Here is a 15,538-nt window from a genome sequence, read left to right on the forward strand (position 1 = left end):
GGCAGGCCCACTCAGGCCTCACTGGGGTCTGTGCGGCTGCCGACGTGGGCTCTCGGGAGAGTCGAGGGTGTGCTGTGGCTGTCCGTGTTGAGCCTGCTTGTAGGAGAGAGAAGTCAGGGCAGGTAGAGTCCCAAGCGGCCCTCCCTGTCCAGGGAACTACTGGTGGCACAGCGAATGTGTGTCCGGAGAGAGAAGCACACAGGAAGATCCGGGCACAGAGCAGCCTCTTGGTTGGCTGATGGAGATCCTCGCCAGCAAGACACCAGTGTGCTGAGTGTCACCATTCCAGGGCTTGATGACGGGTATGTGTGAGGAGGCCAAGGGAGCAAACAGTGGATGCGGTGCAGGCCACTCGAGTGCATGTTGGAGTTCTCAAGGGAAGGGGCTGTGCAGGCCCCTGGAGGGTGTCACCCTGGGGCAGTTGCCATAAGAGGGACATCCACGCCCGTCACCCGCCTGAGGTGAGCTGGCCAAGGAGAAGGATAGAGAGGATCCCAGTGCTCCCGTGGTTGCAGAGGCATTGTCCGTGGTCACAGGTGGCCTTGTGGTCAGAAGACACCGGGCAGGAGACCGGCTGAGGAACAGGGTCTGTTTGAAGCCGTCTCACAAAGTGATCTCTCGTGTGGTGGCAGAAGCGAGGCTGGTGGGAGCTGTGTCGCCGTGAGCGGCCGGGGGCCGGGGGGACGAGACTGAGAAGGCGGCAGGCAGGCTGGACAGCTGAGCCCTCCTGGCACGACCTCACAGCCACGTCTTCCGTTTGTGTCCTCCTCTAGCAAGATGACATGGTCTGGGTTACAGAGGAAAAGAAAGGTGACGGACCAAATTGCACACGCAGGCGGGGCAGATGGGAGAGAGCTCTGGGATAGGACTGGATGCAGGGTGGTGGGGTCGGGAGCCAGGGAGCCTGAGATAGGGTGTCAGAGTCAGGGGACACACGCAAACCTCGGTGGAGCCACGAACCATGCCAGGTCCCATGCGGGGCGGCGTGTGTGGCTCTCCCCGATTGGCGATGTGTCGTGGCCCCACAGCGGTGAAGCTAGACCACCTGAGCTCAGGTGAGCAGTTGTTCTGGGAATGGGGGGACCAGAGGAGGGGAAGATGGTTGTGGCCAGCGGCCAGTTCCGACTTGGCTGTCTTAGAAACAAGCAGTACCCTGAGGCAGCACGTGCCAATGACGTTTCTTGAAAGGCCTCAGAGAAGAGCTTGAAGCACCACAGAGGAGACGCCCTGTCGTGGTGGCTCTGTCTCCAGGCCACAAGGGGTGACGCCAGGGGCCCCCTCTTTAGCTGATGTGAATCAGATGGGCGTGTTCTGTCTCCCGAGACCATAAGGATTTGTGAAATGGAAGGCAGCCTCTCTTCTTTTCCAGAGAGCGAGGAGCCCCTGGACTCCCGTGCAGGGTTCAAGTGTGGAGGGTGAGCCCTTGGCTGAGGCCGGGCACGTGGGCTGGCGGGTGCTCCTTCGCAGCTGCTGACCGCTTCGTGCCCAGATCCTTTGCTGAGGGGAGCAGCTGACAGCCCAATTAAGTGACTCCACCCTAGGGTCTCGGGGCTCCATGGAACTTTTCTGGAGACTTCTGTGGCCAAGGGGGACATTTGTCTGTTAGTCTAACTGCACAGAGGCCAGAGACGCTTTTGCCTTGGAAACACCGGGCGCATTGCCACCTCCTGTGTACGGGAGCTGCGAGGTGTGGTTCCCGAGGATCCTGCCGCGGATGCCCCTGGGGCGTCCGATAGTGGCTGGTGGAGGAAAACCTGGGGTCACCTGGCATCACAGCAAGGGCCTTGGCACATGTGGGCCGGTGGCAGGTGAAGGCCAGAGGGACGTACAGGAGTGCTTTCCGGTCAGTTGGGCAGGAGGTGGTGCAGACACGCAGGATGACAGCTTGACCGGGGGCAGGCGCTGCTCCACCTCGGGGACGTCTGGGCCGCGGGGATGCGTTGCACCTGCTGGGCCCGGGAGACCCTGTCTCCACAGGGCCCGGCTAGCGGGCTTGCACTGGAGCCAGGGGCAAGGATGCCTTCCTTGGAGACCTTTTGCTGTGACCTCATGTTCCCAATTGATGGGTTCTGGCCTGGCTGACAAAGCCCACTTTTCTCTAGATAACAACCTTGGTGTGTGTGTGCGCGTGTTTGTTTGATTGTTCTCCTCCATATTTCAGGCGGACGCACGTCAGCAGCATCCCAGCTTCCAGGTTCCGTCTGGCGGACAGCCCCACGGATGCCAGCAGCACCAGCAGCAGCGCGGTGTTGCGGCGCCACCGGAAAGGCCGTGTGGCCCGTCTGCGACATGAGCCTTCCAAGGCAAGGACCTCCATCCTCTGGGGGCTCTCGTGGGACCCACCTGCCTGCTCCAATGTCACCTGCCTTTTCCTCTGTCTGTGAGGCTCTTCTGGAACTAAGGGACTGATAGGCTGCTTTCTCTTTTCCCCTTCCCCCATTCTTCTTTTGCTGCCTTAGAATTTACTTTTGAGAGCTTTTGTTCTTTCTTTGTATAAAGTAGCAATGTGGATGAAGATAGGACCTAGTGTTAAGCACAGCACAATGCAAATGAGTAAGGGTTTGAAATGCTAATGAAGGTTAAATGAACGCGTGTCTTCATCGAACTTAAACAACAGAGAATTCACCTTTGGAGTTTAAGTACTTTTGTCCTTTGTCTCTTCAGCCGCCTATATTTTTAGATATTTGTGTAAGTTTTGAGCACCTGTAGTCATGGAACAAGTTTGGTGCAGATATCGTCCCAGAGCTAGGGTGCAGCATGACTGAAAAACCCAGATGAGGGGCGCCGGGTGGCTCAGTCGGTCAAGGGTCTGACTGCTGATTTCTGCGCATGTCACGATCTATGGTTTGGTGAGATCGAGACCCGCAGCCCCGCAGCCCCGCAGCCCCGCACGGGGCTCTGCGCTGACCGCGCCTGGAGCCTGCTTGGGATTCTCTCTCTCTCCCTCTCTCTGCTCCTCCCCCACTTGAAATAAAACAAAGAAGACAATAAATAGATAAAAAGTCAGAGGAGAGGCCTGCACCCCTATGTGTGCACAGTGTAGTGAGGGGAGACCAGCAGCGAATGGGAAGTAAAAGGTGAGATGTGTGTTAGTTATCTATTTCTGTTTGACAGATGATTGACGAGTCCCTAGATGGGCACCTGTGGATAGCCCCAGAGTCCAAGGGTGGCTCTCTGGGCAATTCCCAGTGTGGCAGTGGAGAGAGAGAGACAGATCTGGCAGAGAGCAAGCGGTCACAAGGTGGAAGGAGCTCAGTGAGCCAGGTGCTCAGGGAAAGGGAGACCGGTGGCCTGGTCGTGCTGGGTGGGGCCAGGCAAGGTGGAGGCCGAGGACCACGGTGGTCTGGTCCAGGAGCCCTTGCGCTAAAGCCCGCTCGCCCGAGTTCCAGAGTCTGTGTAGACACAGTAGGGGCAGATTTCTGGAGGACTTGAACTCTGGTTGGGAGCAGAGACGCAGTGCTAGCTGGAAGGAGACACAGGGCAAAAGTTCTGTGGTTTGTGTTTTGTCATTTTGCTGTTTTGCCCTGGCGCGTCTGTGGTCACTCGTGGCTGGCTCGTGTTGTTTCTCCTGTATCTTCATTTGTCATTAGAGAGTGGGGTTTTGCCCCAATAGTCATAAATTGTCGTTAGCGTATCGCTGTATAGTACAGGTGGATACGGGTACGATCTAGATCATAATTTGTAAACGAAGTGTTTCTTCCAAAGAGATAAGGCACTGAGCATAGATGAACGGAAGCTCGATGCAGACAGCACGCTTTGCGGTGCCGACACTCGCGTTCAGGACTCCAAATCTCACGGGCTTACTGAGCACAAGTACTGCCTTCTACACTGAAACTCGGGACTCCTACAACGTGAAGCTGTCACCTGCCCCTAAGCCCGTTTTTATCACGTACCTGCCCAGGGCACCCTCCTGTAACCAGCACAGTGATTCGTGAGAGGTTGTCAATCCAATTCGAGGTCAGGATTTCACATTCACGTCCAGCAGGGCGTTAACAGAGTGGGTTTGTTTGGTGTTATACAAGGTGTTGCGGGAACTTCGGCATCCCCTCGGGTGATACTGTAAAAGTGTAACTTGGTTTCCAACAAGGAGAACAGTTACAGGAAAGTTTAGAATAGGCACCTGTTAGACGTCTTTGTTCTACAAGATGCCATGTTTCAGTAAGTTGTGTATGTTGTCATGGAGTTTTACGTCCCTGAGTGATAATTGGGAGTGTCTCTGGTAAATGTCGAATAGCCTATTACATTCAGATGTGCGGTGGAACAAAGTTCTGCGTCCAGTCGTGGTTGTTTCTAAATCTTCTCTCCATTATATCCATCTCGTTGTTCTCTTTAAAATATGTTTGCTCGTTTCGTCTTGGAAATTGTAGCTTCCAAGTGTGCAGTAAATCTGATTCCTCTTCCTTTCTTTGCATGCCTCTGTCAGCCTAGCGATGTAAGGAAGCATCGGAGAAAGCGAAAGTGTTTCGTAGTGCAACCTAGCTGTGTTTGTCTGTGGTGTGGGGGAGAGTGCCCGTCTCTTCACGGTGAGCACCACAGCTGGGTAAGGACGAGCGGCTGGCGTGTGCGGGGAAGTACAGGAGCCACTGGGAGCTCGAGCGCGGCGTGCGGTTTCCACGGTACCTGCGACGGCCACCGGAGCTCGCCGTTGTCTCTCGTTTGTGTCTTGCTCGCTGCGCTGCGAACTTTGTTCCATGAGACACAGAAGTTTCTAGGAAGAGAAATTACTGAAGCAGAGCCGTAGAGTTTCGATTTCGGGATATAACCACTTTTGACAGCCGTAGCCAGCAGCATTCAGAGAGCTCTTAGGGTTCGTTCGCCACCTGGTGTGTGCAGTGGTTTAGGATCCTGTGACCTGGCCCTCACAGACATCCCCGCGAGCCACAGCTTGTGTGGTTAGCCCATTTCCAGATGTGCAACCAGAGCCTGAGAGCCCGGGTCCTGTGCATGAGGACACTTTGCAGGGCAAACACTGGCCACGACACCACTCTGCCACATACCCCACCTTTGCTCGGGCGCCCTCCTCCCATTTACAGTGCCCCTCGCCGGGACAGGACACCTCCTGTGTCCAGAGGACAATGACGTGGGTGTGCCCATCCTCAGGGGAAGCGCCGTGCCTCGGGACGGAACCCTCGACCAGACAGTCCGCCTCATAACTGGGATGCCTTGCTCCCTGGACCGGACCCCCATCCCAGACCTTCCCAGCCATGCGCTGACAGGGCCGTGCCTCTGATACAGAGCTGGGCGGCAGCTGGGGGAGCCCCTCCACTGCACAGACGGTGTGTCCGTTCAGTTGAATTCTTGCGTTCAAGTGCCAGTTCGGTCACTGGTTGTTTTGTGACCGGGGTGTATTCATCACCGTCTTTTTTTTCCTGCTTTGCTCTCCTGGTAAGTGAGGACAGCGCAAGGTTCACGGCCCTTGGGGTGTCCACACACTGCCCATCGGTGCACGGTCCTCAGAGATCAGGAGCTCACATCGGCGCCGGGGCACAGAGCACGCCCTGCATTCTGCTGGCTCGTGCTGCCTTTTCCTCTGTAGCAAGACTTTCTCAAGGAACAGAGGGTCGCGTGATGAACACCCAGGCAGGACGGCCTGCTCCCGCAGCTCACTGATGGCTACTTGGAGGGCTCTTTGGAGGTTTTGGGGGATGAAGTCTAGGCGTACGGGCAGTGGGTGTCAGGTCCGTGCAGACAGGGCCAGCACGGGCGTTGCACTTCCCAGCCTGGCGGGAGCCTCCCGTTTTGGTTGAGACTGAAATGGCCCATAGGCACAAGTCTGGCAGGACCCAGTGCTGGGCGGGGGCCTGTGTGTGGACTGCGCTGTGACCCAGGGGAGGGTGTGCTCCCGGAGCCCTCCGTCTCTGCTCACCTCATAGCCTGGTCGCTAGCGTGGCTCCCCGTCCTGTTCCCCTTTGGGTTTGTTTTCTCCATATCCTTGCTTCCACCTGGGTATGAAATCTACTTGTGTTGAGGGAGTCTGACCCTGTTTGCTTTTATGTGGATAATTTGTAGCCTGTTAAGGTAGCCTTTTGTTGTCTGCCGATTGTCAGGAAATCAGGAGAGGAGGCAGGTGTTTTGGAGCTGTTGGTGAAGCTTGTGTCTTCCCTGAGCTCAGCTCCGCTTGGTGCTGACCGCCATGGGTGTCCCGAGCCCCGTGCAGCTTCGGAGGTCCTGGTACAAACCCAGTTGGCTGTGCCTGTCTCGCCAGTCCTACACGTGTGTCTCGTGAGATCCGGCCCTGCCTCACCCCCAGGACCTGTCAAGGGTCATAACGCTGGCGGGTCCGTGGCCCCACGGTCCTTTCCAGGGCCCACAGCCACATAGCCGCAGACCCACCGCCTGTCACAGAAGGAAAAATGGAGTCTGAAGGGGTTCATTTGTCGTGACGGCAGCCACGGGACACTGTGTCTCCACCGTGTCGAGCAGACTGTCTGTAAGCTGCAGATGAGTCCGTCAGTTTGTAACATCACCCGAAACGGCCCCGAGAAGCAGAAGTCAGACCCGAGTGTGGGGTCAGGGGGTTGGGTGCCTTGTCACTTTACACACGTCCCCGTAGGTTCCAGCCTTGCATCGCTACCAGAAGTGACAGTGGGTTAGGCCACAAGCTCGCTCCACTTCCCCCAAACAAAGAGCTTTGGACAATCGTGCACGGGAGGGCTCCGTGCTCACCAGGGTTTGCCCTGAACGGCGTCAGGAAACAAACACCTTCCTTCTCAGCTGGCCGTGGTGTATGGTGACATGGTTTGGGCCTCCGCCTCTACCTTCTGTGGCCGGGCTCCTGGTGGTGCGAGGTCCTGGGGAGGGTACACCCCTCGGTGCCGATGGGCTGGGGGTCTCAGTGGGCCCACTGCCCGGACGCGAATCCACCCTTTCGCCTGGCGTTAGGCCGATCCTAGGAAGTCGTTTTGGACCCTGCACAAAGCACAGCTCATAGCTTTTCAAATGAGTTGCTGGCTGTGATTTCAGGGCTGTGTGCTCCTCTGTCTGGGCGCACGGTGAACTCATGTCACTCTCCTCTCCACCCCACAGTTGCTGCCTTTGGAGGGAGAGTCACAAGATCGTGTGGCAAGGACACGATGTGGACCGTCAGCTCCTTCTTCCCAGAGGTCCCTGAGCTTGGACAGGCTGCAGCAAGGGGCACCGCACAAGGCCAGCCACGAGGACATCAGGGACGCCACAAAGTAAGGGGCACAGGCATCGTAGGAGACATGCCTGTGCGCTGGTTTTCAGCTCTGAGAAACCTTTGATCTCTACATGGGGGAGAAAGGGTCGGAACAGCGATTCCAAAGAGAGGCCAATGAACCGAGCTTACGTGCACGGCGTTCTTGGGATACCTGCCTGGGTGCCCTGGGTGTGGCCAGCAGAGCAAAAGGCAGGTGGGAAAGACCGGAGTCTTGTGATGCTGGTGGCTGTAGGGCAGCCTCGTTTGCTCAGATCCTACGCACCAGCCGTCCTGAGACCTCCCTTTTCCTCCCGGTGGATCCTGGGTGACATGCTCCCTAGGGCTCCTCCCCTGGGCCGCACTGTGCCCTGTGGGGCTGTCAGGAGCCATGCTCTCTTCCCCCCACCCCCACCACGCAGCTCCAGCAGCCCCTCTGTTACTCGCACCACGCCCTGGGGTGGCTCAGGTGTGCATGTCCTCCGTGCTCCCGGGTCACAGCCAGGGAGGGGTGCCGAGCGTTCTCAACCCAAGGGGCTTGGACTCCAGATAATACTTGGGAGGGAGAGAGTGTCAGCTCCCAGGGCATTGTGCTTCTAATCACGTGGGGCGGTGTGTCGTGTGACGAGCACGCGTGGAAGATGCTCTCCTGTGCGTCCCCCAGATCCCCGGGCTCTCGGGATGGCCCCTTGAGCAGCCTCAGCAAAACTGGCAATAGCCGGGACTCACTGAACCACGCCCCCAAGAAGAAGGGCATCACAAAATCCATCCGCTGGTTGCTCACCAGAAGACAAAAGGTCCACCCCAGCCACGCTAGCGACGAGCCTGCATGACCAGGTTGGTGTCCCCTGCGTGTTTCCAGCGTGTGGGTGGTCTTACTGGCCTCATTCCTCTAGATCCGTGGTCTCTCTGCCTGCGGACCCCTCCCCGTGTCGGGAGACCTCACGTGGCTGTGGACACCCCCCACCTCCCATTTCATCACTCTGCTTCCCCACAGCCGCTGAATTGGAGCCACGGAATTGAAAACCCTTCCCAAGGTGCCCTGGGACTCCGCAAATTGGGCGCACAAGCTGAAAAACACCAAAAACTTTAAAAAATAAGCATTGTGTTTCTTGTCACCTTGCTGAGCACTTTTCAGCTGTACCTGTTTTTCAAGCAGTAGCTGTTCGTTTGGTCAATAGACTCTATAGCTGCAAAGCAGTATTATGTCCTCCACGGACATAAAAAGGCCTCCAGGGCCTTTTGCTCCTGGAACCATGCTGGGAAAATTCGGTCCCTTACATGTTGCCAGTGTGTTTTCTTCCACATCCTTATACTTTCTGTAATGAAAACGTTAAGATTCGTGGTAGTGCCCTCTGGCTGTCACACCCACTGCTCCCAGAAATGTGTATGTCTTGTAAGTCCAGAGGTCACAAAATTGGCCAAAACATTCCCCTGTGTTTCCTACGTTTATTTTGTCATCTTCGGGAGGTATGGTTTAAGTACTTGGTCGTATGAGGACAGCGTTTATTGAGTTGTTTGCCCCAGCATTTGATTCAGTTTCACAGAGTGTGTGTAGGTGACTTTCTCCGGGGCTGAGATGTTCAAATCGCTGACTTGGGTTCTGTGTTACCATAGGTATCACGCAGTGTCTGAGAGTGGATCATACTGTGGTCTCTGTGGACATGCACGGCCAGTCCCAGAAACATACGGTTGACCCTTGAACAGCCAGGGTTTGAAGATCAGGTCCACTCGTATGCAAGTTATGTGTTTCCATCCAGTAGAGTATTGTAAATGTATTTTCTCCTCTTTATGGTTTTCTTAATCACATTTACCTTGTTTTATGAAGGAATACAGCATATACACGTCACTTATAAAATATGTGTTAACCGACTGTTTCTGGTAAGGCTTCTGGGTACAGTGGGCTATGAGGAGTGAAGTTCTCAGGGAGGTGGCGGTGAGGTAGAGCCCCATAAGGCTCCACGAAAGGTGCCTAGTGGTGACAATGTCCGCCTCAGGAGAATGAGTCTCAGAGTTATTACAGAGTTATTACAGAGAAATGTGATAACGATCTGTAAGTGTTTTAAGCGTGTCCATGTGTTTGAACAACTGTTATTTTACCTAGTGAAAGACCTTGGAAATGAACTGGGTATATGTGTTTCCTGTACTGTGTACTTCATTTTAAATCTCTTCACAGTTGACAGAAGCCGTCTTTCACCAGAAGTAACTAGTGAATCATCTGGTGATTTTTCGATGTGTCCTAAAGCAAATGCAATAGTTATTACTTTGCATGAAAGTGAGGTGTCCCGTCACAGTCTCTTAATATGCTGGGGAGTCTTTTCAGGTTTCTCTGATTTTCAACCGAGTCCACAAAGCGGGCTCTGCGATTAGAACTGAGACGTTTGTGTTGAAGTGACAAGGTGCCCAGGCTCGGGGCCAACAGTGTTGTCTGACGGGAGGAAGGTTTTCCAGAACACCCGGAGTGTGCAGCTGAAGCATAGGCTTGGGGCACACAGCGGAGATCCTTGTCCTGCATTACAGGGTGTGGATGTGATGGAGAGAGCTTTCGGCAGCCACCGTGGCCATGGGTGTTTACTGTCGGCAGAGGTGCTGGTTTGGAGGAAGGACCCGGGGATTCGCTGGGTCCTATCGATCGGCCTTAAGGAGGATGCCAACAATCGCGTAGACGGTGGAGTTCACGGCACGTTGATGGCCTTAGATGGGACCTTCGATGTCACCGCCCTGGCGCTTCTGGTGCAGATCCCGACCCAGCACACACAGGTGACACCGGGCCGTCTGCACCCGCCCACTGCTCTCCTGCTGGAGACCCCGCAGCCTGTATTAGAGCAAGGCAGCGCGTAGCTTCACCGCACAGCTAGTCCTCTCTCGCCAAACCCGGTCTGTTTTGCGCGGCACGGAGTCCTCGGTGCTGCCTCCTCCTGCCTGAGCTCTGCCTGTCCCTTCCCCTCACAGGCTCGTGAGACTGGCGTGCATTTAGCTCTTATGTGGAGAGAGAAACACTCTTACTTCGTGTGCCACGTGGAAGTTTCATGGCTTCTGTTTCTGATTTCCCTGTGGAATTCTGTTCGACTCATGGGCTCAGTGGAGAATCAGGACTCTTTCGATCCTTCTACAGAACACTGTACACCTTTGGGAATGCCCTCAGTGTCCCCTCTGCAAACCCCCCTCCACGGCACCCTTGTCTAATTTCCCGGAGAGCATGGACCCCTCTCCCCAAAGGCCCATTCCTGTGGGCTTCCTGGGGGGCTCAGATGATTCGGCGCTCGACCCTTGCTTTGGGCTCAGGTCATGATCTCATAGTTGGTGGCGTCGAGCCCCAAGTCGGGCTCCGTGCCGACAACTTGGAGTCGGCTTGGGATTCTCTCTCTCCATCTCTCTCTGCCCCTCCCCTGCTCATGCTGTCTCTCTGCCTCTCAAAGATAAGTAAATCAAGCCCATTAATGGACTCCACATTAACATCTCTGATTGAAAATACACTATTAGGATTCAATGGGTATTGTTTTGAGTTTGAAGTCTTGGTTTCGACGCAATTGCAATATGTTGTCATCCTTTAGATTGACATTAACTTTTGGGGTGTCGGCTCGTGATTTCAGGCTCGTGCTATCTTGGAATGGGAGTCGAACCACCTTTTGGTCATGGCGACTGACCAAAGGGTTGGTGAAATAAGTTTTCAGCCTAATGATATCTAAATTTGCGTTAACTGTTAAGTATTATATTTGGGGATGCCTGGCTGGCTGAGTCAGAGGACAGCGTGACTCATAATCTCTGGGTTGTGACTTTGAGCCCTGTGCTGGGGGTAGAGATTTCCTAAAAGTAAAATCAAAAACAAAAAAAACAAAAAAAACAAAAGGAACGTAGATTATTATGTTTGTAGGGATCACGTACCAGACTACTCTTCCAAATGCGGAGATAATTTTACCTTACAAGTTAAGCTTAGCTCTTAATTTATTAACAAATGAGCTTTGGGGCGCCTGTGTGGCTCAGTTGGTTAAGTGTCTGACTTTGGCTCAGGTCATGATCACACTGCTTGTGAGTCTGAGGCCAGCATGGGGCTGGCTGCTGTCTGCGTGGAGCCTGCTTTGGGTCCCCTGTCACCCTTTCTATCTGCCCCTATCTCACTCACACACAATCGTTCTCTCTCTCTCTCACTCTCTCTCTCTCTCTCTCTCTCTCCCTCTCTCTCTGAAAATCTAACAAACAGGGGTGCCTGGTAGCTCAATCATTTAAGCATCTGAGTCTTGCTTTCGGCTCAGGTCATGATCTCACACTTCGTGAGTTTGGGCCTCCCATTGGGCTCAGCGGTGACAATGGGGATTCTGCTTGGGATTCTCTCTCTCCCTAGCTCTCTGCCCTTCCACAACTCATACTGTTTGTGTCTCTTTCAAAAATAAATAAATGTACCTGCAAAAACGTAGAAAACACCCAAACCAATGGGCTATTGAGAAACCAATATTTTAACAGAGGTGAGGAGTTTGGTTTCTTTCCTTTTGGTATTTGACTTTTGATAGTCTTGAGAAATATTTTTCACATCATAACACGTTGACGGCAGCCTGGCAGTAGAGCCTGTAAGTTGCGTTTGGGGGCGCCTGGAGGTCTCTCTGCAGTCCAGGGCCCTGTGCTCTGGGGGAAGGTTACAGTCGTTTTATTGAACAAGACACGAAGTGTTGATTTCTCCTTATACAACACCAGGACTGATTTACTCCCACACCACTACTTAAGACTGTCTTCATTGCCATAAGAACACTCGAGTGTGACGAGAATAGGACACGTGAAAGGGTGCGGTGGGACTGTCCTAGCGTGTGGCACTGTCCGCAGCTTAAAGACTGTTTTGAAAACAAAAAGGTAGTATCTTGTATAGCAAGAAGGTGATTTCACAAAGACAGTGCGGCAGGTCCAGTCAGCCCAGGACTGTCCTGACTTGTGCCCGGTCAGGGTCCTGGCACAAATATGGCCCTGCCTCCCTTTACCGCCTGGGGCAGCCGTCTGGGCAGGGGGCCCCCAATGGCTGTCAGGAATGGGGGTAAACAGCTGTAAACAAACTTGCAGAGTGAGGTCATTTTAAAGGGCTGGTGACCTTACTATATATTTTTGGTTTTTATTTCACAATGGGTCCTGTAATTTCCCAGGATGATGATAGAAGCTTCAGGAGGGCACCTTCTTAGAGATAGCAATGTGGATCAAGACACTCTTGACTTACCTGCTGGGTCAGCAGAGACTCTCCCTGCAGGCTTCTGGGTCACTTCCTCTCTGTCCTCTATGCAGCCAGAGAAGACGCTGCTGGTCTGTATGTGACGTGCTGCTCTGCCCCAGCCTCTTGGCGGAGGTATGGGAGGCTCTTGGGTTGGAATGTGAACACTGATGGAGAATGGCCGACTTCATATGTAACAAGGCGTTCAGATGCTGTGGCATGCTCAGGCTCAAATGATCTAAGGTTACTCCTCACTTCTGCTTATCAAAGTTTCACAGTGAAAGAGATTTTTTTAACTTTTCTATCTGATGGAATATTAGCGTATTCTCTCAACTACTACAACTAGGCATCGTGGGTGTCCTCAGAGCGTTGGACCAGCCTCAGAGCGACACTCGCAGAGCTACGTATGTGATGGGCAGCCCTGGCCCCTCTTTCCCAAGATGGCAGATGGACACGGCGAAAGTGTTTTCATGGCCTCTACTGCCCCATTGCTATTTGAGAGTGAACTCCCGGGGACTCCCCCGGCTGCTTGCGGGTGGAGAGAACCCCACTCAGAAGTGCCCCGGGAGCCCTCAGTGGTTGCTGCTGTGGTTTAGAATGTGTGTGGCTGTATTTGTGCCCTCATGTGCTATTTTAAGACTAACCGCATGCTGCATTTGCACGCTGCCCCTTGTGTTGCTTGGAGCAGGCATAGTATCTGCACCACAGAGGCTGGATTCAGCCAGTCATGTCTTAATCCTGCCGACGCCTCCTGTTGGTGAGTAGAGGGCACCGTCCATGCAGGCCACAGTCGGACACCCTGTGTCCTGTCTGCGCAATGTCCGTGTGAGCCAGGACAGCCGCAGCAGGCTCACTTAGGGACTTTCAGAAACACACAGACACGCAGACACACATAGACAGACTCACACACACATACACATACGCGCGCGCGCGCGCGCACACACACACGAGCTTCTCTACACCTGCTAAGAGGATTCTGGTGTTTGTGTGCTTACACTTAAAGAGGTTGGTGTGTTCTCAGTTTTTCCGGAGAAAACTGTATTTCCACTCTTTTTGTAAAAAAAGAAGTTTGGCTTCAGTGTCTGCTAATGTCTTTTGTGGTAGGGAGGCAGGCTTGCTGTCGGAGCAGTAGGAGATTTTCCAGGTCTGAGCTGACCTTCCTGGTCGTTCGGGAGCAAGTGGCACTGGCCTTTGCCTGGTCTGCTGGAGCTCCTAGGTCAGCAGGCCCTGGCTGGCTTGTTTTACGCACACCTTCTTGAATGAACCAGGCCCAAGAGGATTCTAGTCCTCACGTGAGTGACGCTGGTGGCCTCTCAGTTGAGAGATTAGCTTTTAAAAGCGGAAGCACATTGCCCTCTGAGGGGCTGAGTTTGAACTTGGAGATTTCGGGTGTGGGCCCCAGAGCCCAGCCCTCTTCTCCCTGCTCTGAGGGCCTCGGGGGGTGGGCTTTGTGCTGCTCTCATTCTGTTTTCCTGTCTCAGCCACAGTGTTTGATTGTTGGGAGCTCCTGGCTGGAGGCCAGGTGGAGCCTATGACACTTGAACTTAGGGTAGTGAGTTTGAGCCCCATTTTAGAATGGAGATTACTTAAAATCCTGAAAAAAAAAAAAAGAATAGTTGATTGATTCCTTCATCTTGTTTTTTTTTTAATTTGGTAACTTTCAGTCTTAAGCCAGTATGAACTCAATCGAATGATTCTCATTGGTCATGCAAAATGCTTCATATTTTCTCTAGATTCTCAAATCTCTTCAGCCAGGAAGGTCTTTGGGGACGGGGGGCACGCGCTAGGCCCCACCTGGGGCCCTGGAAGGTGCTTTTCGGGCTGATGTCTTAAGACTGATTCTTTCCTTTATCTTGCAGTTTACCCACACTGCTTCTACCGATGGTCTTGCAGCACGCAGAGCCCAGCAGTGACTACATTTGAAACTTCAACCAGATCTTTCATCTGTTAATCCTTGTTATATGGACCCTGAGATATTTTCTTACAGTATTTAATTACTGAAAAATTCGTGAATAGGATCGAGAAACTCATTTAGCATGTAATGTTTCGTACATTTCTGTAAATTTGTCACTCCCTATAGATAGTTCCTTACTTTCATGTATATCCGGGCTATAAATATCCTTTGGAATCAATTGATGTTCTTATATCGCAGTTTAGTCTTTCAAGTGTATGTACTATCATGGTTGTATGTATAAATCCTACGACAAATACAGGGCTTTTATAACCTGTGCATGTATTGTAATTATCATTGTTTAATTGTTTGTTAAGAAGCCCTGACAGAGAAAAGGATTTTACCACGTTTGTCAAATCACCGTGACACAGCCTGCATTATCCTTTACGAATGTCCCTTAGCTCTACAACCATGGTTTTGATATAATCAGACTTAATTTGCAGCAATTGTCATTGTATTTTAATGACTCACCTTAACTACACTTTTTCTAGCAAGCAATGCTTTCTTCTGCAGTGTGAACAGATTAAAAATATCTGGTGTTAACTATCAGCTAAAGAAACTTGGAGTGGAAAGCTGATTGAAACACTGTGACAATCTCCCAGGGCCGGTATGCTGTTTCTGAGCCTGGTCCCCGGGGGCCTGGGCAGTTTGCCTGCAGTGACCCGCACAACCTGGGAGCTGAGGCCCCAGAAAGCCTGGGTGGGGCAACCTGGCCACCTCTTCCCCGAAACCCTGCCCACCCCCTTCTCCCCCCCCCCCCCAACCCGAACCTTAGACCCCTGGCAGCAGAACTCTCAGAGGACCAATCAGGGTGCACTGGTCTCCCACCTCGGGCCAGGGCGCTGGGTGCTCAGCACAGAGCAAGATGCAAGATCCTGGAAACAATGTAGTGCAACTCTAATAAAGGCCTTATTGTTCTTACGGAAATCAGCTGTTTAGATTTGTTTGTAAACAAGTTTACGGAGTGGACCTCATTCTCCATTTGTAGATTTTATTTAATTTTTTTATGTTTCTTTATTATTGAAAGACAGAGAGAGAGACAGAGCATGAGCATGGATGCTGCAGAGACAGGAGAAGACACAGAATCCGAAGCAGGCTCCAGGCTCCGAGCTGTCTGTCAGCACGGGGCCCGACGTGGGGCTCGAACTCACAAACTGTGAGATCGTGAGCTGAGCTGAAGTCGAACGCTTAAGTGACTGAGCCACCCAGGCGCCCCATCTCCATGTGTAGATTTTGAGGAGAC

At 53.0% G+C, this 15,538-nt stretch overlaps 1 protein-coding gene across 1 annotated transcript in view; it reads left to right on the forward strand.

The window, feature by feature from the left end:
• The window catches only part of LOC147571423 (liprin-alpha-1-like), an 87,644-nt gene extending 72,422 nt beyond the window's left edge, over positions 1–15,222 (forward strand). Inside the window, exons 11-12 of the mRNA XM_086696418.1 lie at positions 2,162–2,303; positions 14,204–15,222. Of these exons, the coding sequence (XP_086552544.1) occupies positions 2,162–2,303; positions 14,204–14,257 (196 nt within the window). The 3' untranslated portion in view covers positions 14,258–15,222. The remainder of the gene's footprint in view (positions 1–2,161; positions 2,304–14,203) is intronic.
• Positions 15,223–15,538: the final 316 nt, after the last annotated feature.

This window comes from Puma concolor, unplaced genomic scaffold (assembly GCF_028749965.1).
Source record: "Puma concolor isolate L17-30 unplaced genomic scaffold, mPumCon1.1.hap2 unalloc_scaffold_28, whole genome shotgun sequence".
NCBI classification, from domain to species: domain Eukaryota; kingdom Metazoa; phylum Chordata; class Mammalia; order Carnivora; family Felidae; genus Puma; species Puma concolor.